At 37.0% G+C, this 27,363-nt stretch overlaps 1 protein-coding gene across 8 annotated transcripts in view; it reads right to left on the bottom strand.

Moving 5' to 3' along the window:
- The window catches only part of CDC14B (cell division cycle 14B), a 101,010-nt gene that overhangs the window by 51,645 nt on the left and 22,002 nt on the right, over window positions 1-27,363 (bottom strand). For 5 of the 8 annotated variants that reach the window (XM_036856213.1, XM_036856215.1, XM_036856219.1 and 2 more), the window contains exons 2-4: window positions 5,369-5,459; window positions 4,748-4,823; window positions 2,291-2,383 (exon numbers count right to left, since the gene is read on the bottom strand). In XM_036856213.1, the coding sequence (XP_036712108.1) occupies window positions 2,291-2,383; window positions 4,748-4,823; window positions 5,369-5,459 (260 nt within the window). Of the gene's footprint in view, window positions 1-2,290; window positions 2,384-4,747; window positions 4,824-5,368; window positions 5,460-6,805; window positions 6,932-27,363 lie in introns of those variants that run through there. The other 3 variants (XM_036856220.1, XM_036856218.1, XM_036856214.1) reach the window with 1 other exon arrangement.

Genomic DNA, 27,363 nt, shown 5'->3' with positions numbered 1-27,363 from the left:
GACACTCCTTTCCTACTATTAATAAATCTCTTCTTAGAAGCTTTTCTTCTGTTTCCCCACCTAGCATCATTACAGCTCCAAGCTCCAAGCTTTAGCCAGTCAGTCATGGTGCAAAGACATTTACTACAGCCAAGAGCTGTAAACCTCCTGCCAAGCTGGCTTCTAACTGAACAGAGGAATGAACTCAAGTTCATTCCTTGAGTCCAAATTGCTTACCTGGCACTTTCCTAACCAATCAAATCAGCGCTAACCTGGGAGTATAAAATCCTGGAAGGATTTCTAAATCTAAAACATATTAACTGTAGAAAAATAAACTTCTGCATGCCAAAATACAACCATAAACAAAGTCAAAACAAAGTCAAACACCAAACTAGGAACAAGCACGCTAACACATTTTCAATCAGTATGCCAAGGGGTTACTGCTTTTTCACTAGCTATGAAAAAAACAACAGCAACAAGATCTAAAAAGAGAGATTTCTTATCTATAAAATTATCAAGTGTTTTGTTTCTAAGACAATGCTTGGTTTGCATGATGCCCACAGCTACCCTCTAAGGGCTTCTTTCACACTGAACTTACCATATCTGGCTACTCAAGACCCCACCGTTTTAGGGACATCTCATCTAACAAAGAAAGACAAATGACTGACTCCAGTGCAGCCCAGGCAAGCTCTGTGTGCTCTGCTCAGGAGAACGTTCTCTTAGGTGGAACTGCTTCAGCCATCCAGATTTTCTCCTGGGCAGTGTAGTGACTTTTACTGTTACACCAGGGCCTTTTCTCCATGGTTCCCTTTAATACTTTATGAACACCAAGAATTCTGGCTGTGTCCCTTTTCCTGTAAAGCTGTCACAATTTACTCTAATCCATGGCATTCCTCTCCCCAGTGACTGGCCAAGTAATGGGATCAATTACCCCAGTTAAAACAGCTACCTTCTCCATTCTTTTTCTTGGGATCCTGCAGAGGCTCTTTCCACCCATCCTCCCCCTCAGGATTTTTGCTGTTAAGTACAGTAAACATCAGGAGAGATGACAAAAGCCAAAAAACAAACAAAAGTCCTTATCTGGGTAAGCTTAAGAAAAATCAATTTTTAAGAGACATAATCTACCACCTGTGTTTCATACAGAGATGATAATAAAACTTAGTTATCTCAGAAACATTTCTCTCAGTTACTTTTGTGAGCACAAGTATAAAAACAAAACCCAAAAAGGCCTTAGTCATTGTTTATGATATACCTTAAACGTAGAAAAGAAAACTACCCAATTTTGAGGTACAATTTCAACTAGTACCACCAAATTTTGGTCTAATCATTGTAAATTCCAGACGTTCAAACTACATGTCAGAAAATTTTAAAAGAAAGCATGACAGAACCAAGTAGCAACCTGGGAGAAGAAAGAACTTACCTCAAGAACTCCAACACCAATCCTTTTTTATCTGGAATAACTACTCGATATTCTCCTCCACTGAGTAGAACAGCTAGCTTCCACACCACCAAAAACATGAGGAACACCACTCTGGAGGACCTCTTAGCTTATTCAGGAAAACCTGTTACTTAGGTACTCCTGAAGATGAATGCAGGCACTAGATAAAATCTGCCTCTACATAACCACTTTCCATGATATTTACAAATAAATGAAATTCATAACTCATGAAATACTGGCTATTCCAAAGCATACTTCCAATGACCCAAAAAGACCAACCACTCAATGTTGTATGTAATCTACACAGTATGTTACCCATTTTCCTACAGTACCGACATGCCATGTCCTTATGGCATGTTTTGATGTGTTTAGAATCACACCTTATTTAGGAAAACATTGCCTGTATTCAAATTATACAGCACTCTTACCTCATGTGATACACTTTTGATGTTTTTTGTTTTTGTTTTTTTTTTAATCAATTATTGGTCCTGATTCCACCTTTACAACTTTACTAAATGGATCATGAGTTAATAAAAACACAGATTTGGGGCATTATTTTCTAACCTTAAGTGCTGTAACACATAAAAAGGTTTTCACACTAGTTGGTCAATTTTTTAAAAAATAGACTTTTTTGGAGCAGTTTTAGGTTCAGAACAGCAAAACCGAGTAGAAGGTACAGAGATCTCCCATATACCCCTTGCCCGCTCCATAGCCTTTCCCAGTTGGTCAATTTTTATAAAGCAAAACATGTTCTTTCTGGAAAGAAATCAAGATGTCTGAGAAAAAGTAATTTCAAAATTTCAACCACAAATTTAAAGTACCACTGTCGTACGTATTTTCACTAATACATTAGAAAAGTAGTTAAATACTCACCATATAACATCCAACAAGGAAAGCAGCATTTGCCTGTTTTCTCTGATCAGGGCCAGTAAAATGAATAATTTTCTTCCTCATCATTGTAATGGACTGCATAAAGATAAACAGCTGTTAGTATTTCCTTTCTAATTTCAAGTTTTCTAAAACTTTATTTTGTGATTAAAATAAATTCCAAACCTCACAATGTTGAAGCATTCATATTAGCAAGACTTTTAAAAAGATAAACTTTGATACCCAAAAATACCATGTACCTTCCCATAAAAGACATATCCTTGGAGTAGAACAAATGTACAATTAAAGGGTGGGAGAGGAGAAACCTGAAACTAGTATGATATCATAAATCAACTACACTTCAATTTTTTAAAAAGGTAGGAGAGGAGCTACGAACAGATACACTTTAAGTATAGACTACCTCTGAAAGAATACATAAAAAGCTGGAAAAGGTAGTAGAAGAGACCTTTTCTTTCCTTTTCCTACTGTCTGACTCTTTTTGTTAATCTCTTCCCAAAACCTTTAAATTAAAATCAAAGGGTATAAAAACGGGCAAAAATAATTCATTCTGTTAGAAATCAGGATAGTGAATGGGGTAGGGAGGGGTGGAGTGAGGAGGGTGGTGCAGAGATAACCAAGAGAGCCGAAGTGGGCTCTTCTGGGGTGTTGCTAATGTTCTGTTCTTGATCTGATGATCCAGATGATTATCCATGTATATTCAGTTTGTAAAATTCATTGAGCTGTATATTCATGATCTGTACATATTTCTGTACATACATTGTGCTTCAATAAAAAGTTAAAAATAAAAAGGATATGGAATTTAAAAACCAAAGGAACACATAATTTATTAGCTCTTCCTCACCTGTACTTCACTAAGGTGAGTAGACATGTTTCAAGTAAGGGTAAGAAACAGGATATATTCAGTTGAATAAGCACAGTATTCTTTTGCTTCTGTGAGCCAATGTTTGGGTATTTCAATGATGAATGTTACATATTTTCTTTTAGTTGTTTTACATAGAGTAAGAAATCCAAGTTGATTTAAAGAAAAAAAACAACAACAACCCAACCAGCCCTCAAGCAGCATACACACAAGACACTCTTAATACAAATTCTCAACACACTTTTACTACTATTAATTGAATAGGAATTAAGTTTCAGTCAGGTGGGATGGTCAACACTGCAAGCTGTTCTGGTAAATAATTTTTGTTTAAAGTTTGAAAAAAGGACAAATATATTCTTGGTTGACCCAAAGGATAAAAGGATGGCCAAGTATGTTTAAAACAAACAAAGAAACAAACAAAAAACTTTCAAAATTAAAGCAAAGGAACACAAGCAGGGGAAAAGGAAATTATTTTTAGCTTCTCAGCCCTGTATGAAACAAAAAGCCTGCCACTGGCAACTGGAAAAACGGAATGGGGGGAACATAAATACCCAAGGCCACAAATGCTTATATTCCTGTTCCGGGGAGGAATAAAGTCCAGAAAGAAGAGTCTCCATCTCTGTATACATCTCTAGTGAATACAAATTTAATAAAAAAAAGAAAAAGCAATGCTGCAACTTCCTTTATACATATTAGTAACTTCTGACAGATGCTTCTAACATTTATGGTGTGGAATTTTAAGTTTGATGTTCAAGGGGAAACAGATCTGCCTTACTCACCCATAAATTTTTAGTATAATTTAATTTTTAATTGAAAATGAATTTTATTTCTGTGTAGTAGTCTAATAAGTAACCAGCTGAATAAACTTGTTCTTAAAAAGCACCTGCCCCCAAATCCAGTATTTCTACTTGAGAATATACAGCGACTCTTAGAATTGCTAGCAGTATATGAACACCTTTTATTGTACATGACCAACAATTCAAAGTTTTTTTAAATAAATGAATATGGTCTAAGTTCAAACTAATAGTAATACACTCTTAGAATTCAGTGATACAGTCTTAAAGACTGTATGCTGTCTGCCCTTGCTTCTCTGCTCCTTAATCATGTGTAAAGGGTCATGGTGAAGAGTCACAAGTAGTACAATATCATGGGAGATTCAAGGCATAATGAAATAAAGTAAGATGAATCCAATTTCTCTTAGTTTCCTAACACTCCCTATCAAAGTGAAGGCAGAAAGAACAATGACCAAAGGAAGAAAAGCTCCTCTTGTTAGGTGACAGCTCCACTGGCTCAGACAATAAGAGGTTCACTTTACTGACCATCTGCACTTTGGCTTTTCAAGTATATGAGCATCACCAATCCAAACCAGAACCAAATGACCCAAACTTAAGCCATTCATCAAAACTCTGGAGAACAAATAGATATACTATGACTTTATAAAACAATAAACCACATGTATGTCTCAAACACCACTGCAGTGAAAAACATGACATTTCCTTTTTAAAAACAGATTTCCCTTCTTCCCCGCAAGATCAGGCTAATAATGATTACTTAAGTGAAATCTTCAGTAAGGAATACTTTACCTTTAATTTCTTATTAATCTTGCAGCAATATCTGTAAACCATTGCTAGATTGAGTGGTCCAAAATCTGCGTAGAAGCTGCAAAAATGAAAAACAAAAATGTGTATGTATATTCCAGATGCTCTGAATATAAATGCCTTTTTGTAGCTGCAAGATCAAAATAAAGCAAGAAAGCACACACCAAATTATTATAGGTCACACAACTTAAAGGTACTGCCTTACTAATGGAAGAAATACTCTGGTAAAAGATGACTATTAAAATACATAAGTGTTACAATGCCTAAATCTAACCTCAAATAACAAATGAAAATACTTTCTGAATAAAAAAGCTGTTTTTCCACACATATTTTTCCACTGGCAAAAACACAACATATTAGTACACTAGTTTATATCTCATTATACTGTAAACTATTAGAATTTCAAATGTAAATTGTTAAATTTAGGAAGGTTCTTTCATTCTGATTTTTTTCCCTAAGGATCTATTTTATTACTAAGGGTTAAAGAAAAGAGTATCCTGCAACTAACAGTCAACAGATTTGTAATGTTCCAATTTTATAAACATACCTTTAGATTCTTCAAAATAAAAAAAAGTTACTAACAATCTTTTAAAAAGCAATACTTACTTTTCATATTCAAGTTCATTATCTATGCTGAAATAATGTACATTTGATGAACTCTTTGGTCTGCTGTAGAGAATGGCAAAACAAAGGCGATCTGAAATGGAAAAATTGTAATGTTCCTTCCTTCACATTATTAAAAAACGTTTCATATATCATGTTGCAACTCTTTTCAGATGAAGTCAAATTTTTATTTTTTTCCCATGCATGTTTCAGATGGTAAGGTTGTCAGTGAGTAACTTCAAAATGTTCTGGCTATTTTGGTGGGTAATAATAAGTAAGCAATTTTTAAAAAGGAGAAATTGCCTTTAATATAAGTTTCAATAGCGGTAAATGACTTTTCATACAGCCATACGGCTTGATTTCTGGAAAACTTTAGTTACCCTGGACTAAGAAATTTCGGTAAATGGCAGCATGCATTTGATAGCTAGACCACCAGCCTGGATGACTTTCCCTATGTTTCGCTATGTTTTCAAGACATCCTGAAAAGTCATTTCAATAAGAAACTATGTTTTAAGTAGAGAGAAAACGCTTTCAAAATTGCTTCAAAATTAATGTTTACGGCTATAACACACAAAACAAACCATATGTTTATCCAATGTTCTTAGGGGTCGCTACTTTTTTTTTTGATTCGGAATCACTACTTTTGTAATGATTATTACAATCAGACCCTTACAGCAGAGGCAAATGAGAGTATTCTGCACGATGAGTATGAGATGAACCTGCGTTGCATAAAAGCAGTTAGGCTGCTGTGAGGTTTAGCAAGAATGGTAACAGGGTAAGGTTCAGAGGCGCCACCCTTCCTCTCCTGCCCCACCCCAAAAAGAGTTGCCTAAAAATCCTTGGTGAAGCAAAGTCATCCGCAATACCTAGCAGTAGTAATACTAGTAATAGTGCTAGTAGAATACTTAGATTCAAATTGTGGCAAAATTAAGTACAGCCCTTAAAATAGTAAGGAACAAAGGACGCCAGCTGGCATCCTTTCCCCAAATAGTAATTTAAACAATTTTTTGTAATAGTAATGTAAACAATTCAGTACACACAATTGCTGTATTTATTTCCCTATAAACGCCTCAACTGAAACATCCTGCAACCACAGACACCCAAACGGATGACGGGGCTGACTCCTTTTCAGCCACAAATGACCCTTGATCCCCATGCAGTGACCACGGATTTTGCTCCCTGAGGTGGAGAGCCTACCATCCACGGTGTAAGGACACAAGGGTCCGAACTGCACACATCCGTGCGGATTCGCCCCAAAGCAGGACCACGCCTGGGGACTAGGAGTCCCAGGAAGCCACCCACGCCCAAGAGACAGCATCGGCCCTGGCCCCGAAGTTTAAAGGCACATCTTGGCCAGCAATGGGGGCCTCCTCGACCCCCGTGCACTGCCTGATGCCCTCTAAATAGGGGGTGTCCCGAGGGCGCGCCCTCCACACTAACCTTTGATCACCTCGGCCACCAGAGGGGTCCCTGCGCCCTCCAGGCTCATGACTCCACAGCATCTGGAAGGCGGGGCGGAGGGAAGGACCGGGTGGCCAGGGAGCAACCCGCAGAAAGAGGAGGGCCGTGACCACACCCCCGAAGTTTAAAAAACAAAAAAGTTTAAAGGGACACGCCCAAACACTGGGCACAGCGACGCCCTTCGGCTGGCCACCACACCGCAAGCCCGGGAGAGCCAACCCGGAAGTTCAAAACTTCTCAAACTCCCCAGACGGGGTAGCGAGGGAGCGGGGCGCGGAAACCAGCCCCAGGCGCCGGGGCTGAGCTTCGCCCCGCCTCGGGGAAACCTGGCAGTCGTCTGCAGCGCCAGGGCGCTCTAGCGCCGCAATTCTGCGCTCAAAGTCGGCACATGCGGAAAGGGGTCAAACAGGTAAATGCGGGCCTTGTGAAAGAAAGCGGCTCCCAAAGCGATTAAAAGGATTTCTCGGAAGCGAAGGGTTCAGCGGTGGATCTGACCCTCAGCCTCGTGCTTGGCCGCCCTTGCCTCCGCCACCAGGGGGCACTGCAGCCAGGCTCGAGGACCCCAGCCGGCCTGGAGCTCCGTCCTCTCGAGTCGAAACCCGCTGAATGTCGGGCTCGCCTGAGTGCTGGTGTCTCATTTAAAATGGAGCACTTTAAAGCTGTTCAAAATTTAAAGGTATGCCTAAAGCCGAGGTCATTCACTCCTTTCAAGGCCTCAGATTTCGCCTCAGAAAAATATTAGGATGGTTGAAAAAAATTCTGACACCATGCTAAACGACAATTTATTTTCTAAACCTAAGTTCCTATGTTAGTCTCAAGTGAGAAAAAAATAAGTTGCAGTATGAGTACGGTCCCAATTTTGTTATATATAATATGGTAGTGGGATTATGGTTGATTTTTATTCCCTCCTGTATTATTCTAAATTTCCTACAAAAAAGTGTTACTTTAATAATCTGTGAAAAAATTTTCAATGACTCTCCCTTAAAACGAACAAGCAATACAGTAACAACTCTTTCCCAAGAATTACACTTTATTTATCATCTCAATACAATATACACATTATATATCACAATATATACATTTTTGCCTCAAAAGTAAAGCTGCATACCTACTACCCTTATTTAAACTTCCAGACAGATCAAAAACTTTAAATGTAAAAAAACAAAACCATGAATTATTTTTTAATAAAGAATGCCTTTCTAAATGAAACAAAATCTAAAAGCCATGAGAATCTGTTAAACTAATAAACATTTTTTAAATGGTCTTCATGGCAATAAACACAAATTCAAGGGATAAACTAGAAAAATATTTTAAGTACATCTCAAAAAGATGCCCAACTTCAATTTTATGTTATTGCAAAATAACAAAAATGCAAATTTAAACTACAAGGTACTACTTTTCCTTCAGACTGGCAAAAATGAAAGGAGTTTGATAAGGCACTGTGTTGGTGAGATGCGGAAACAGGTACTCTCACTGCCTGTGGGTTAGAACATAAACTGGGACAACCTCCATGAAGGGCAACAAAGGGCAATTTGGCAGAAATTTCCAAGACTGAAAATTGAACACGGGCAAGATTGCCAAGATGGACAGCTTTATAGGTGTTTACAGGCTGGATGATTTATAGGTGTGTATTTAAAACACAAATGTATACGATTGTATATGAAATCTTGCATATCTCTGGAAGGAAACACAAGAAACTGGTGTTTGCCTTTATAAGGGGAAACTGAGTATCTGTATATAGGGAAGGGTAAGAAAGATTTATTCGTTTTTGTAACTTTTGAATTTTGTAATATATATTACCTATTCAAAATTACGAAGCTTTTGAAAAGTGAACCTGTGGGCTAAAAGTGTTTTTCCAAGTCTGACTCTTCATCAAGATATGAAGCATTCAGTAAACATAGTATAAGACAATATGGAAAATGTCCTTTGCACACATTTAAATAACAGAACTACTTAGTAACCTCTTGCTTGCTACCATCTCTTGAAATCCAGTTTCTTTTAACAAACCCAAATAAAACTGGAAGGAAATGGGGAGAGGTTTTCCCTCCAAGTCCAAACCTGAAATTCAGTTCCCTAGGAAATATTTTATATATTACATGTCGGGGAGGAATCACTGATTTTTTATGTCCAATTATCTCTGCACAATATATTCTCAAAATTCTATTGTTAGAGTCATATTGTGATAAACTACAATAGAGGCTAGAGTGCTGGGATGAGAGCTATTTATTAGAAACCTGGAGCTAGAAAACAGGTCTCTTTACGTTTTGCTTAAAAGTTCATGATTAAACTTATAATCCTATTGTAAACCCACGTATCCTCCCTTTAATGTGTTTGTTGTCCTCCCTTTAATGTGTTTGTTGTCCAAAACTGAAGTGGTAAACTTTCTTCCCTCTATACCCCATCACATAATGTCACCATTCCTGCTTCTTTGACTGATATAATACAGTAGAAAGAAATGAAATCTCATGGTTTTAAAATACTGACAAAAACATTCAAAATCCATCCTTGTGCCAAATTTGTCTACAGTTCTGATTTGGCTTTTGGGCCTCCAGTTTACTACTTCTTCCTTTAATAAATATTTGTTAAATAAATGAATAACATTTTCCTGCATAACAACTAGCTATCTGGGGGACAGTTAATCATAAAACAGAGAGAGGTATGTTCTAAACCAGGGGTCCCCAACCCCCAGGCCATGGACCAGTACTGGTCCGTGGCCTGTTAGGAACCGGGCCGCACAGCAGGAGGTGAACAGTAGGCAAGAAAGCGAAGCTTCATCTGTATTTACAGCCGTTCCCCATTGCTGGCATTACCGCCTGAGCTCTACCTCCTGTCAGATCAGCGGTGGCATTAGATTCTCATAGGAGCGTGAACCCTACTGTGAACTGCGTGTGGGAGGGATCTAGGTTGCACGCTCCTTATGAGAATCTAATGCCTGATCATCTGAGGTGGAGCTGAGGCGGTGATGCTAGTGCTGGGGAGCGGCTGCAAATACAGATTATCATTAGCAGAGAGGTTTGACTGCACAGAGACCATAATAAATCAATGTGCTTGAATCATCCTGAAACCATTCCCCCCCTCCCCCGCCCCGTCCTTGGAAAAACTGTCTTCCACGAAACTGGTGCCTGGTGCCAAAAAGGTTGGGGACCACTGTTCTAAACCAACTGAGAAATATATGTAGCAGTCAGGTGGCAATGATAATACAGTATCTACATTTTAGTAGAAATGATTAAAATAACTCTACTATGGACACAATGAACTTCTCACTATTTCTGTTCCCCCCTGGAACTAGACTGACTTCACAAGTCCTGGCAGAGGAAATGGAGAAGTGCAATAGAGTGCTTCTCTATTGGACAGGGAAGTCTGCCCTTCGTGAGCTAACTGTAAGACAAGCAGAAGGGAGAATTCACACCCCTTGGGAACAAGAGAGAACAGGCTAAAGAACAGGCTCCACCAGAACAGTGACTGTCCCTCAGAGAGGGTCAATAGCCATCACTCTCATCTATTATTAGTCCCTCATTCTTTGAGATAAGTAGTGACCAAGGGGAGCAGAAGAAGAAATGTTCATAAAACTACTGATTAATAAAAAGAAGCAGTACCCCCTAAAACAATGACAGCTAACAATTATTGAGAGTATAGTGCCAGGTATTATATTAATAAGCTCATTACAACCTACAAAGCAAATACTACTACAACTAGCAATATTTTCCCAGAAAGGAAACCTAACCTTAAAGAGGCAAAATGACTAACCTGAGCGGAGTCACAAAACTTGTACAGTAGCAGAATTAGGATCTGAACACAGGCTATTTGGGTAAAGACGGAGATTTTTAAATTCCTGCCTCAGAGACTTGCCTTAATATAAAGCAAGAGTAATTAAAACAATACGATTTTAGCACAGCAACATAGAAATATGAACCCAGGCATATATGAAAACCTAGTATATGAGAAAACTGGTTTTTCAAATTAGTCACAAAGAAAGCCATATTCAATAAGGGTCAAATGTCTGTAAGTATGAAAAGAAAATGAGGTTCCAATCTCACATACTATATAAAACAAATACCAGATGAAATAAGTTTTTAAAAGCTGTCAGATAACTATAAAATTATAGCAAATAATTTTACAATTTAAATGGGGTTTTTAAGCATGACACAAAACTCAAAAGTTATAAAAGAAAAACAACAGAAACTTACAGAAAATATATAATAAAGGGCTAATCATCACAACTGATAAAAAGTATCTGTAAAGCAATATAACAACCCAACAGAAAATAAAAATCTATAAAGGCTACGAACACTCAATTCAGAAAAGAAATACAAATAGTCAATAGCATATTAAAAGAAAATTAATCTTACCAGTGGCTCAACGTTAAACAGTCCAACATCATGAATATACTACAGAAGAAAGCCACATAATTATGTCATTAACTACAGAAGTCATTAAAATCAACTCATTCCCAATTAAGCCTTTACACAATGGGACTAAAAGAGGACTTCCTTAAACTGATAGATTATCTTCCAAATACCTCTAGCAAAATATAATACTTCATGCTTTAACTTTGTAAGTATCTCCCTGAAATGAAAAACAAGAAAAAAATTCCTACTACCATTACTCCTATTTAATAATGTAATAACTGGAAATACTCACTGATGCCAAGATAAGAGAAAGAAATGAGAGAAGACTTAGAAAGGAAGAAACAAAATTGTCCTTATTTACAGACGATTGTCTGCCTAGAAATTACAAAAGAATCTGTAGATAAACTATTAGAATAAATAAATAAATGTTTGTAAACTTTCTGGATATAGATGATTAACACAAAAACCAGGAGTTTTTCTATATACTACTTGTAATAACTAATTTATGAAATGTAAGTGCTTAATTATTTATGGACATATGGAAAGATAAAGCAGGGTTTTTTTAAAATTTTATTTTATTTATTTTTTTATACAGCAGGTTCTTATTAGTTATCCCTTTTATACATATTAGTGTATATATGTCAATCCCAATCTCCCAATTCATCACACCACCCCCCCCCCATAAAGCAGGTTTTTAATGGGAAGATTCAATGTCACAAAGATGGTAATTTCCCTCAAACTAAATGCAACTCTTATCAAAATCTCAACAGAGCTTTCCACAGAACCTAACAAGCTGATCCCAAAATTAATCTAGAAGACCACAGGGCCAAGAAGAACCAAGACCATTTTGAAAACGAACAAGAAGGGAGCTCTTGCCCTACAAAATATTAAAACTTACAATAATTTAGGCTTGTAGAATTGGAACAGATATACTAGGTCTTTATCTATTACATGCAACAGTCCAGTAAGAGACTACATATACACAGAAACTTCCCTTATGACATGCATTACACATCAATGGGAAAAGTAAGAATGCTCAACACACATGGTGTGGTGACAATTGGTTGTCCATATTGTCTGGGGTGGAAGGAGGGGGGAAATTCATGATCCTCATCTCATACCACAGGCCACCACCCCCCAAAGAAGAAAAAAATCTCAGGTGGATTAAAAGCCTAGCTATGAGAAGAAAAGCTTCGCCAAGTCTTAGAAGAAAATATAGAAAAATAACTCATAACGGTGGAGTAGGGATGGATTTTTTTTTAAATTAATTAATTTATTTATGGCTGTGTTGGGTCTTCGTTTCTGTGTGAGGCCTTTCTCCAGTTGCGGCGAGCGGGGGCCACTCTTCATCGCGGTGCGCGGGCCTCTCACTGTCGCAGCCTCTCCCGTTGCGGAGCACAGGCTCCAGACGCGCAGGCTCAGTAGTTGTGGCTCACGGGCTTAGTTGCTCCGCGGCATGTGGGATCCCCCCAGACCAGGGCTCGAACCCGTGTCCCCTGCATTGGCAGGCAGATTCTTAACAACTGCGCCACCAGGGAAGCCAGGGATGGATATTTTTTAAAAACAAGACTTAAAAAGCCCAAACTATAAAGCAAAAGATTGAGAAATTTGATTATATGAATATTTAATGTTTCTGCTCAACATAAGACCCCCAAAACAAAATTTAAAAAGGTAACTCACAGACTAGGAAGATAGGTACAATGCATAAAAGCAACAAGGATTAGTATTCAGAATTTACAAAGAACTATAAATCAAAGAGAAAAAAGCTAACACCCCAACAAATAAATGGGCAGAGGATGGGAGTAAGAAATTCACAAAAGAAGAAACCTAATTGTCCTACCTTACTCCTCTTTTTCCAATCTACCTACACTGAGTATGGTTTTGGTCTACTCTATGTCCTGTGATGAATTGAGTTTATTAGTCAGAGTAAGGTATGGCAAAAATAACCCTGAAATCTTAGTGATTTAATTTACAACAGAGGCTATTTCTTGCTGGGGGGCTATGTTCAGCCCAAGGATCCAAGATGATGGAGGCTCCACCAGTTTGCAGATGCACCATCTGGAATTTATCCCTGGGGTTGCCAGTGACTGCTTGTGTAAGTAATTCCACTTGCCTACAGATCTAAATGTACACAGGTATAAACCAAGCCCCATAATGTTATCAGTAATAAAGCTTACATTTTAATCTTTATCTGTTTAACTCTTATGTTCCTCAAACAGTTAGTACAGAATTAAGGTGGGGAAAAGAGTAATCTTGTCTAAAGATGTTCCAGACATCCTTCCCCAAAATTATGTTAGTCTCCATATTCACCTATATTTCTAAAATATTTTATAAATGAATTTTTTAAAAGGGAGCCACTAGAAGAATTTTAATAGTTTTCATACCTTTCAAATCACTGGAGCCAGTGAAAAAATAAAACTAAGAAAACGTGATCAAGGCACCAAACAGCAAGAAGAAGCATGGCAAACAGAAAACAAAATAAGTCCAAACATATCAGTAAAAATAAAACATGCAAAATATTTAAATTCACCTATTAAAAATTTTTCAAATTGAGTTTAAAAAAATTCAACCTATATATTGTTTAATAGAGATAATTAAAACAAAACCATATAGAAAATATTTAAATGAAAGGATAGAAAACAGTATGCTATACAGTTACTAGGAAAAAGATCAGGAATATTAATATCAACAGCAGATGAAACAGAATTCACAGCAAAAAGCAATAAAAACAAAGATGTTTCACGATTATGTAATCTAACGAGAGATTACAACAATCACACACCTTATGACAAAAGATTTTAAATCTATAACACAAAAACTAGTGAAAATAGGAAAAATTAGTAAACCCATAATAATAGAAGGTTAACACACCTCCAAAAAATAAAATAAGTAATTAGAAGCTTGATCTAGTAAATACAGAGAACCATTTTCAACAGAGAGCACAAACTTTTCGAAAAATAGGATATTCACTGAAGTCATCACGTATTACGTCACAAGGAAATCACAACAAATTCAGGAAAGCAAAGATCATACATACATATCATACAGTTAACACAATACAAAATTTGAAATTCATTGATGCAAATATAACAAGCAAAAATCTATCAACCTGCAAATGTTTAAAACCCATTTCTAAATAACTTGCAACAAAGGGAAATTAAAAGAGAATTCAACAGGGCTTCCCTGGTAGTGCAGTGGTTAAGAATCCGCCTGCCAGGTTTCCCTGGTGGCTCAGTGGTTAAGAATCTGCCTGCCAATGCAGGGGACACGGGTTTGAGCCCTGGTCCAGGAAGATCCCACATGCTGCGGAGCAACTAAGCCTATGCGCCACAACTACTGAGCCTGTGCTCTAGAGCCCACAAGCCACAACTACTGAGCCCACGTGCCTAGAGCCCATGCTCTGCAACAAGAGAAGCCACCACAATGAGAAGCCCATGCACCACAACGAAGAGTAGCCCCTGCTCGCCTCAACTAGAGAAAGCCCACACAGCAACAAAGACCCAACACAGCCCCCCCCAAAAAATTAATAAAATGACAATTCATCACAAATTACTTTAAAATTAATCTCAATAAGAATTCATGTTAAAATCTGTGGAATATGCTTAAACAAAAATCTGAAGAAAATCATCTGCCTAAAAAAAAGGCTCCCTCTGTCAGACCATTCACAAACAAAAATAAATTCTACCTGCATTAAAAAGCTGAACATAATAGTTCTGGTTCCCTACATTCCAGGCCATGGTAGGATTGTCCTGACTCCTCTGAGATTAAATGAGCAGAGGTGAAATATACGACTTCCAGGCCAGCCCATTTAATTGATGGTACAAAACCCTATAGAACTCTCTTTCCCTCTGACCAGCAGCAATCAAGATAATAGCTGAAATACAGCCATTTTAGAAAACTGGCCATATTTATAAAAAATGAACATCACACATCTTTTGACTTAGTAATTCCACTTCTAGGCATATATACAACAGAAATGCATACACATGTTCATCAAGAAAGGTACAAACAGTGGTTCATAGAATCATTATTTGTAATAGCCAAAAATTGAAAACAAACCAAATGTCTAGAAATGGTGGACTGAAACACTGTGGTACTTTCTCACAGTTGAATATTATATACCAGCAAGAATGAATGAATGAACTTTGACCATGCCCAACATCACGGATGACTCTCACTAACATACTGTAGTGAAAGAAGCCAAACAAGAGTATGGCTTCATCACACAGTATGATTCCATTCAAATAGATTTCAAAGCCAGACAAATCTATGGCAATTAAAAATTATGATAGTGTTTATTCTTGGAAGGAGAGTGTCTGGGAAAGAGCACGAAGGAGTAGTTTCTGGGGTATAGTGATATTCTCTTTCTCAATCTACCTGCTAGTTACTTACCCATGATGTACAAAGCTGTCTATCAAGTTGTTCACTTTGTGCACATTTCTGTGTATGTATGAATCATTACAACATATTATAGAGATATGTGTATATTATAAAATAAATTAGACTTCAGTTATGTTATACTGAATTAAAAGTTATATGTGTAGTAGTTATGCTCCACTAGCTGGGTCACAAAAGTAAGAAGATTTATAACAGTTCTTACTAACCAGTGATAGACATGTGTCATGAATAAAAAATAAACCTTTACTTGTTACATGCCACTAAGATGTTGGGGTTGTCATCACAGCATAACCTAGCCTATCCTGAATGATACATATCTTTAGATATTTAAGTCTTAAACTAAGACACAAAATGCAAAAGCTATAAAAAGAAAGGATTTGATAAATTTACAAAAGACACCATTAAAATATTTTTAGAAAGGGGGTGGGAAGAAAGTGGAATACAGGATCCAACCTGAAAAAACTCCCAACAGCCAAAGCTGGAACAATTTGAGCAATGAAGTAAGTACATAATATTGGATTATAACTGAAAGTATAAAATAAATATGGGGACTTCCCTGGTGGTCCAGTGGCTAAGACTTTGCCTTCCAATGCAGGGGGTGCGGGTTTGATCCCTGGTCAGAGAGCTAAGATCCCACATGCCTTGTGGCCAAAAAGACCAAAACATAAAACAGAAGCAATATTTTAACAAGTTCAGTGAAGACTTTAAAAATGGTCCACATCAAAAAAAAAAAAAATCTTTAAAAAAACGTTTTTAAATAAATAAATATGCATGAATACATGCTGATATAAAAAAGTGATTGATTAAAATAAATGAAGAGACAAATCTTCCTTATAAAAGAATTCCAAGTAATATATATAGATACATCCCTCTAAGAGGTAGAGCTTAAGTCCCCTCAACTTTGAGTATGGGTTGGACTTAGTGACTTGCTTCCAAATAATATATTGAGTTGGCCAAAAAGTTCGTTCGTTTCCCCCATAACATGAAAAACCCGAATGAACTTTTTGGCCAGCCCAACAGTATGGAAAGGGAATGATAGTAACTTTACAGAGGAGAAACCTGGCCAAAACTACTTTAATCAAGTGTTCATAATTCATCAGTGATGTTATGCGGATGTCATGTACCCCCTGATGTGATGCAACAAGAAGGGCGCTTCTCCTCTGTGGTATTTTATTCCAAAAATCCAGTCTAGTCATTAGAAAATATCAAACAAAATATGAGGGACATTCTACAAAATACCTGACCAATACTCATCACAACTGTCAATATCATGAAAAACACAACTGAGAAATTGTCATGAACCTTAGAGGTGGCTAAGGAGATGACAACTAAATGCAAGGTGGTATCCTAGATTGAATGCTGGAATAGAAAAAGGACATTAATGGGAAAACTGGGGAAACATGAATAAAGTCTGGAGTATATGTAACAGTAACATACCAACCAGTGTTGGTTTCTTAATGCCACATGGTAATGCAGAATGATGTTATGGACCAAATTGTGCCCCCCCTCCCCACAAATTCATATGTTGAAGCCCTAGCCCTCAGTGTGCCTGTATTTAGAGATAGGGCCTTTAAAGAGGTAATTAAGGTTAAATGAGATCATAAGGGTGGGGCCCTAAACCAATAGGACTGGTGTCCTTATAAGAAGAGGAAAAGACGCCAGGAATGCATAGCACAGAGTAAAGGCCACATGAGGTCACAGCAAGAAGGCAGCTGTCTCACCAGAAACCAATCCTGCTGGCACCTTGATCTTGGAATTCCAACCTCAAGAATTGTGAGAAAATAAATTTCTGTTGTTTAAGCCAATAAGCGTGTATATCTTATTATGGCAACCTGAGCAAACTAATACAAATGATAACATTCAAGGAAACTAAAACTGGGTGAAGAATATACAGAAACTCTCTGTAGTATCTTTGTAATGTTTCTGCAAATCTAAGTTATTTAACCTAGAAGGAAATGGACAAATTCTTAGAAAGGTACAATCTTCCAAGACTGAACCAGGAAGAAATAGAAAATACGAAGAGACCAATCACAAGTACTGAAATTGAAACTGTGATTAAGAAACTTCCAACAAACAAAACTCCAGGACCAGATGGCTTCACAAGTGACTTCTATCAAACATTTAGGGAAGAGTTAACACCTATCCTTCTGAAACTGTTCCAAAAAATTGTAGAGGAAGGAAAACTCCCAAGCTCATTTTATGAGGCCACCATCACCCTGACACCAAAACCAGACAAAGATATAAAAAAAAAGAAAATTACAGGCCAATATCACTGATGAACATAGATGCAAAAATCCTTAACAAAATACTAGCAAACCAAATCCAACAATACATTAAAAGGATCATATACCATCATCAAGTGGGATTTATCCCCAAAATGTAAGAATTTTCAGGGACTTCCCTGGTGGCGCAGTGGTTAAGAATCCGCCTGCCAATTCAGGGGACACAGGTTCGAGCCCTGGTCCGGAGAGATCCCACATGCTGCAGAGCAACTAGGCCTGTGCCCCACAACTACTGAGCCTGCGCTCTAGAGCCCACAAGCCACAACTACTGAGCCCACGTGCCACAGCTACTGAAGCCCGTGCGCCTAGAGCCTGTGCTCCGCAATAAAAGAAGCCACCACAATGAGAAGCCTATGCACTGCAACGAAGAGCAACCCCACTTGCTGCAACTAGAGAAAGCCCACGCACAGCAACGAAGACCCAATGCAGCCAAAAATAAATAAATAATAGTTTTTTTTAAAAAAGAATTTTTCAATATCTGCAAATCAATCAGTGAGATATACCACATGAACAAACTGAAGAATAAAAACTATATGATCATCTCAAGAGATGCAGAAAAAGCTTCTGATAAAATTCAACACCCATTTATGATAAAAACTCTCCAGAAAGTAGGCATAAAGGAACCTACCTCAACATAATAAAGGTCATATATGACAAACCCTCAGCTAACATCATACTCAACGGTGAATAGCTGAAAGCATTTCCTCTAAGATCAGGAACAAGACAAGGATGCCCACTCTTGACACTTTTATTCAACACAGTTCTGGAAGTCCCAGCCATGGCAATCAGAGAAAAAAAAGAAATAAAAGGAATCAAAATTGGAAAAGAAAAAGTCAAACTGTCTCTATTTGCAGATAATATGATACTATACATAGAAAATCCTGAAGATGGTAACAGAAAACTGCTAGAAATCATCAATGAATTTGGTAAAGTTGCAGAATACAAAATTAATACACAGATATCACTCACATTTCTATACACTAACAACAAAAGCTCAGAAGGAGATATTAGGGAAACAATCCCATTTACTATCGCATCAAAAAGACTAAAATATTTAGGAATAAACCTACCTAAGGAGGCAAAACACCTGTACTCTGAAAACTATAAGATGCCGATGAAAGAAATCGAAGATGACACAGATGGAAAGATATACCATTTTCTTGGATTGGAAGTATCAATACTGTCAAAATGACTATACTACGCAAGGCAGTCTACAGATTCAATGCAATCCCTATCAAATTACCAATGGCATTTTTCACAGAACTAGAACAAAAACTTTTTATATTTGTATGGAAATACAGAAGACCCCTGAATAGCCAAAGTAATCTTGAGAAAGAAAAACGGAGCTGGAGGAATCAGGTTCCCTGACTTCAGACTATACTACAAAGCTACAGTCATCAAAACAGTATGGTACTGGCACAAAAACAGAAAAGTAGATCAATGGAACAGGATAGAAAGCCCAGAAATAAACCCACGCACCTATGGTCAATTAATCTAAAACAAAGGAGCAAAGAATATACAATGGAGAAAAGACAGTCTCTTCAATAAGTGGTGCTGGGAAAATGGGACAGCTACATGTAAAAGAATGAAATTAGAACATTTTCTAACACCATATTCAAAAATAAACTAAAAATGGATTAAAAACCTAAATGTAAGACTGAAAACTCTAAGAGGAAAACATAGGCAGAACACTCTCTAACATAAATCACAGAAATATCTTTTTGGATCCACCTCTTACAGTAATGAAAATGAAAACAAAAATAAACAAATGGGACCTAGCTAAACTTAAAAGCATTTGCACAGCAAAGGAAACCATAAACAAGACGAAAAGACAACCCTCAGAATGGGAGAAAATATTTGCAAATGAAGGAACTGGCATGGGATTAATCTCCAAAATATACAAACAGCTCATGCAGCTCAATATCCAAAACAAACAAACAACACAATCAAAAAATGGGCAGAAGACCTAAACAGAAATTTCTCCAAAGAAGACATACAGATGGCCAAGAGGCACATGAAAAGGTGCTCAACATTGCTAACTATTAGAGAAATGCAAATCAAAACTACAATGAGGTATCACCTCACACGGGTCAGAATGGCCATCATCAAAAAATCTACAAACAATAAATGCTGGAGAGGGTGTGGAGAAAAGGGAGCCCTCATGCATTCTTGGTGGGAATGTAAATTGATAGAGCCACTCTGGAGAACAGTATGGAGATTCCTTAAAAAATTAAATATAGAACTGCCATATGATCCAGCAATTCCACTCCTGGGCATATCCCTGGAGAAAACCGTAATTCAAAAAGATACATGCACACCAATGTTCACTGCAGCACTATTTACAATAGCCAAGACATGGGAGCAACCTAAATGTGCATCAACAGAGGAGTTGATAAAGAAGATATGGCACATATATACAATGGATTACTCAGCCATAAAAAGAATGAAATAATGTCATTTGCAGCAACATGGATGGACCTAGAGATTATCATACAAAGTGAAGTAAGTCAAAGAAAGACAAATATCATATGATATCACTTATAGGTGGAATCTAAAAATATGATACAAATGAACTTATTTACAAAACAGAAACAGACCCACAGACTTGAAAAACAAACTTATGGTTACCAAAGGGGAAAGGTGGGGGGGAGGGATAAATTAGGCATTTGGGATGAACATACATACACTACTATATATAAAATAGATAATCAACAAAGACCTACTGTATAGCACAGGGAATTCTGCAATATTCTGTAATAACCTATATGGGAAAAGAATCTGAAAAAGAATGGATATATGTACATGTATAATGGAATCACTTTGCTGTACACCTGAAACACAACATTGTAAATCAACTATACTCCAGTACAAAAATAAAATTAAATTTAAAATAAATAAATAAAAGTTATTTTAAAAAAGCACTGACTGGGAGAAAATATTTGTAACTTATATAACAAAAAATATACGTATTATACAAATATTTTTTAATTCCTATGAAATATCTTAAAATTGCAAACAGTCCCATAGAATATTGAGTCAGGTATAGAAAAGGTAAGTCAGACAAATAGAAATGACAAAAAAAGGTGAGATGCTTAAACTAACTAGTAAACAGAAAAATAAAAAGTATAAAACAATGACATTGTATTTCACACCATCAAATTGGAAAAAAATTTAACAGTGCTATCAGTTAGGGAAAGGTTGTGCGGAAGTTGTTACCTTTATACAAGGAAGATGGGACTGAAAATTGGTAGAGGTATTCTGGAGAGCAAGCTGGCAGAATCTGTTATGCATGTATCCCTTGACCCAGCCAGTCCCCCTTCTTCACATATACCTCAGAGAAAAAGTAGCATATGACAAGTAAGAAGCTGTAAGGATGTTTACTGTAGCACTGTCTGCAGTAAAAGTAAATTGAACTAACTGTTAGCAATAGAGGAATAATTACATAAAACTGTGGCAGTCATACCATGAGTTAAAGTTAATGAGGTAGATCAATATGAAATATTTTCACAGTAATACAAAGACAAATTATTTTTTTAAAAAACTAGTTGTTCAACAGATACATGTAAAAATGATAAAACAAATCTAAGCCATAGGCAAATTTATTTGTATGAAAATAAACAGAAAAGCAACTGAAAGAATACCCCTACCAAACTGCTTACGGAGATGGCACTGGGATTGGGGGATGGTGAAGGAAATTTTTACTTGATCGGTATTTACTTGGGTTTTTAGAACATCTTGGTGTTCGTTTATAATTGAAAATATACTCTTCTGGAGAGTAAGGGAGGGATGGGGAATGAAGTCTTTCAAGACTGTCTTCCCCTCAACCTGGGTACCCTACTTCCCTGATAATACGTGTGGTAAAACAACAGCTATTTCCAACCAGGACAAGATTTACCACCCCAGTGTAGACAGTTTAAATAAAGCATTAGCAGCTAGTATTCTTAAATGGAAAGATGAGTTAATAATCCCAGCCAGTTACCTTTCACGATCCTTCCTTATCTTGGTCTATCCTTCATCCCTGGACAGGAGATTCAAAGTTGTTTGACTCTCAGTACACTTTAAGGGGAGTAACTGAGGAGTGGCAACAGTAAGAGAGCTGTATCAGCTGTTTGGCCCTTCTCTTTTAAAACAAGAGTGAAATCTTCCTGTTGAAAAAAATCATAAAGTACTGGGACTTCCTTGGCGGCGCAGTGGATAAGACTCCATGCTCCCAAATCAGGGGGCCTGGGTTTGATCCCTGGTCAGGTAACTTAGATACCACATGCCACGACTAAGAGCCTGCACGTCACAACTAAAAGATCCCACATGCCGCAGCTAAGACCTGGCACAGCCAAATAAATTAATTAATTAATATTTTTTAAAAATCACAAAGTACTAAATATTCTGATAAAATTTACAACTGGTAAGTATATTTTATCGTTTTTGTTTAAATCGAATGGATATATGCAAGCATTCTCCTTATACTTAATCACACATCCTAAATTTTCCTAAACAATTCTAATTTCAAATATTCTGCTCCATTCCTAAGAGTAACCCTTATAATTGTCAGATGCATTTATTTGCTTAAAATACAGGTAAAACATTCTCTGAAATCTGGATTCTTGATCTCCAAGAGCTTAATAAATTCCAGGAAGAAATACTCACACAAATAACAATACTAAGATTAGTATGAAATAGAAGTAGATGTGAAACTGAGTTTTTTACAACCATAAATTCCTTTTGTGATCTTTGATCACAGCATAAAACAGCATAAAATTTATCATCTTAACCATTTTTGAGTGTACAGTAGTGTTAACTATATATATATATATATATATATATATATATATATATATATATATATATATACCTTGTTGTGTAACAGATCTCTAGAATTTTTCATCTTGAAAAACTGAAACTCCCCCCAATCAAGATAGATATTTTCATTACCACCACCATTTATTTTCTGTTTCCAGGCAATTGGCTACTTTAGATATGTCATAATTGGAATCATACATTATTTTTTTGTGACTGGCTTATTTCACTTAGCATAATGTCCTCAAGGTTCATCCACATTGTAGCATAGGACAGGGTTGCTCTTTTTTTCTTTAAGACTGAATAATATTCTACTCTACATATATACCACATTTTCTTTATCCATTCATCTGTCAATAGACATTCCACCTCTTGGCTATTGTGAAAAATGCTGCAATGAACATGAGTGTGCACCTATCTCTTCAAGAGCCTGTTTTCACTTCTTTTGGATAAATACCCAGAAGTGGGACTGCTGAATCATATGGAAGTTCTATTTTTAATTTTTAAAGAAACCTCTATACCCTTTTCCATAGCAGCTGCACCATTTTCCATTTCCCTCAACAGTACAGAAGGGTTCCAATTTTTCCACATCCTTGCCAACACTTGTTACTTTGTGCATGTGTTGGAGGTTTTTTTGTTTTTGATAGTGGCCATCCCAACAGGTATGAGATACCTTATGGTGGTTTTGATTTGCATTTCCCTAGTAATAGTGATGTTGAGCATTTTTTTCATATGCTTGTGTGAGATCTTAAAAAAATTATATCAATATATGTGTGTGTATATTTAGATATACACAGAAATATATATTATATATATCTGCTGCCAGTTTTTGGCACAGAGTTCCTAAAACCCTTGCAATTTCCTAAGTGATAAGAACACTAGGAGCGTCTTTGATTCTAATATTTGGTCTCTGACCCTGGTTCCTGACACCAGGATACCAAATCCCTTAGAATTTCCTGGGTAGCAGGAGAGTCTCTTGTTCTAATGAGGTGACTCTGGTGGGCTCCATGATGTGTATGGTCCCCAGAAAGACCAAGCCATATTAGAAGCCTGAAGTTTCAGCCCTGCCCCAAATTCTCTAGAAGAGAGAAGGGCTGGAAATGAAATTGATAATTGATCACGCCTAAGTCAGGAAGCCTACATAAAAATCCTAATAGTATGGGGTTCAGAGAGCTTCCAGATTGGTGAACACAGAGGTGCTGGGAGAGTGGTGGGCCCAGAGAGGGTGAAAAAGCTCTGTGCTCCTTCCCACATACCTACCTTCTGCATCTCTTCCATGTGGATATTTGTCTATATCCTATGTTACATCCTTTTATAATTAACTGGCAAAGAGTAAGTAAACTATTTCCTAAGTTCTGCGAGTCACTCTAGCAAATTAATCAAACATGAGGCAGGATCGTGGGAACCTCTGATTTATAGCTGATCGGTCAAAGCACAGGTAACAACATGGATTTTCGACTGGCATCTGAAGGTGGGGTGGGTAGTCTTGTGGGACTGAGCACTAACCTGTGAGATCTGACACTATCTCCAGATAGATAACGTCAGAATTAAATTGTAGAACACCCAGCTGGTGCCACAGAATTGCTTGGTGTGGGGAAAACCAGAAAGGTCAGAAGTGAAGTGTTCTGTGTGAGAGTAAAGGAGACAACACAGGAGGGAACACTGGGAAATATCTTCCCAATACAATCTGTTGGCCATTTGTATATCTTCTTTGGAGAAATGTCTATTCAAGTTTTGCCCACTCTTTTTTTTTAACATCTTTATTGGAGTATAATTGCTTTACAATGGTGTGTTAGTTTCTGCTGTATAACAAAGTGAATCAGCTATACATATCCATATATCCCCATATCCCCTCCCTTTTGCATCTCCCTCCCATTGGACTGTTTATTTTTCTGTTGTTGACTTGTAGGAGTTATTTATATATTCTGGATATTTAACCCCTTATATTAACTCATTTATCGAATACGTGGTTTGCAAATATTTTTCCGATTCCACAGGTTGCCTTTCACTCTATTGATTCTGTCCTTTGATGAGCAGAAGTTTTTAAGTTTGATATAGTCTCATTTGTCTATTTTTGCTTTTGTTGCCTGTGCTTTGGTACCATACCCAAGAAATCACTGCCAAGTCCAATGTCATGAAGCTTTTCCCCTATGTTTTCTTCTAGGAGTTTTATAGTTTTTGGTCTTAACTTTAGGTCTTTAATTAATTCTGAGTTAATTTTTGTATATGATGTAAGGTAAGAGTCCAACTTCATTCTTCTGTTCCCCCCCGAGCCAAGCCCTTTTCTGGCTTTTTTTTCTTTTTCCTCTTTTTTGCTATTGTGGTTCTGTTTTACTTTCTGGTTGTTGTTTCATCTATATTTTTATTTTTTTCTAACATATCTGTTAGTTTTCTAATCTTATTTTATTTTTTACTCTCTTGTTATTGTTCTGCTCCATTTTTTCTTTTTTTTTTTCTTTTTGCAGCCCTGCACAGCTTGCAGCATCTTGGTTTACGAGCCGGGGGTCAGGCCTGAGCTCCTGCGGTGGGAGTTACAAGTCCAAACCACTGGAAAAACAGAGAACCGCAGACCCCAGGGAATATTCATCAGAGTAAGGTCCTCATCTCAGCACCAAGACCCACCTCTACCCAACAGTCTACAAACTCCAGTGCTGGAAGCCTCAGGCCAAACTGTTCCTGTCCAGTAAGACAGGAAAACAATCCCAACCATCAAAAAAAAAAAAAAAGACGACAAAAAAAATATGTCACAGATAAAGGAGCAAGGTAAAAACCTACATAACCAAATAAATGAAGAGGAAGTAGGCAACCTACCTGAAAAAGAATTCAGAGTAAGGATACTAAAGATGAGCCAGAATCTCGGAAATAGAATGCAGGCACATATCAAGAAAATACAAGAAATGTTTAACAAAGATCTAGAAAACAAAAGAACAAACAAACAGAGATGAACAACACAATAACTGAAATGAAAAATACACGAAAAGGAATCAATAACAGAATAATTAAGGCAGAAGAACGAGTAAGTGGGCTGGAAGACAGAATGGTGGAAATAACTGCCGAAGAGCAGAATAAAAGAAAAAGAATGAAAAGAAATGAAGACAATCTCAGAGACCTCTAGGAAAACACTAAATGTACCAACATTCAAATTATAGGGGTCCCAGAAGAAGGAGAGAAAAAGAAAGGGTCTGAGAAAATACTTGAAGAGATTATGGTGGAAAACTTCCCTAACATGGGAAAGGAAATAGCCACCCAAGTCCAGGAAGCATAAAGCATCCCATACAGGATAAACCCTAGGAGAAACACACCAAGACACATATTAATCAAACTAACAAAAATTAAATTCAAAGAAAAAATATTAAAAGCAGCAAGGGAAAAGCAACAAATATCATACAAAGGAATCCCCATAAAGTTATCAGCTGATTTTTCAGCAGAAACTCTGCAGGCCAGAAGGGAGTGGCAGGATATACTTAAAGTGATGAAAGAGAAAAACCTACAACCAAGGTTACTCTACCTAGCAAGGATCTCGTTCAGATTCGACAGAGAAATCAAAAGTTTTACAGACAAGCAAAAGCTAAGACAATTCAGCACCACCAAACCAGCTTTACAACAAATGCTAAAGGAACTTCTCTAGGCAGGAAACACAAAAGAAGAAAAAGACCTACAAAAACAAACTCCAAACAATTAAGAAAATGGTAATAGCAACATACATATCAATAATAACCTTGAATGTAAATGGAACAATGCTCCAACCAAAGGACACAGACTGGCTGAATGGATACAAAAACAAGACCCATGTATATACTGTCTACAAGAGACCCACTTCAGACCTAGGGACACAAACAGACTGAAAGTGAAAGGATGGAAAAAGATATTCCATTCAAATGGAAATCGAAAGCTAGAGTAGCATTACCTGTATCAGACAAAATAGACTTTAAAATAAAGACTGTCACAAGAGATAAGGAAGGACACTACATAATGATCAAGGGATCAATCCAAGAACAAGATATAACAATTATAAATATTTATGCATCCAACATAGGAGCACCTCAATACATAAGGCAAATGCTAACAGCCATAAAAGGGGAAATCGACAGTAACACAGTAATAGTAGAGGCCTTTAACATCCCACTTTCACCAATGGACAGATCATCCAAAATGAAAATAAATAAGGAAATACAAGCTTCAAATGACACATTAGACCAGATGGACTTAATTGATATTGATACGACATTCCACTCGAAAGTGGCAGAATACACTTTCTTCTCAAGTGCACACAGAACATTCTCCAGGAGAGATCACATCTTGGGTCACAAATCAAGCCTTGGAAAATTTAAGAAAATTGAAATCGTATCAAGTATCTTTTCTGACCACAACGCTGTGAGATTAGATTAGACTTTTTCAATTGCGGGGAAAAAAACCTGTAAAAAGCACAAACACAAAAACACTGCACTACTAAATAACCAAGAGATCACTGAAGAAATCAAAGAGGAAATCAAAAAATACATAGAAACAAATGACAATAAAAACACGATGACCCAAAACCTACAGGAAGCAGCAAAAGCAGTTCTAAGAGGGAAGTTTATAGCAATTCAATCTCACCTCAAGAAACAAGAAAAATCTCAAATAAACAATCTAACCTTATGCCTAAAGCAACTAGAGAAAGAAGAACAAAGAAAACCCAAAGTCAGTAGAAGGAAAGAAATCATAAGATCAGAGA

The sequence above is a fragment of the Balaenoptera musculus genome, chromosome 6, assembly GCF_009873245.2.
Source record: "Balaenoptera musculus isolate JJ_BM4_2016_0621 chromosome 6, mBalMus1.pri.v3, whole genome shotgun sequence".
NCBI lineage: Eukaryota > Metazoa > Chordata > Mammalia > Artiodactyla > Balaenopteridae > Balaenoptera > Balaenoptera musculus.
This window is presented reverse-complemented; position numbering and strand designations above follow the sequence as displayed.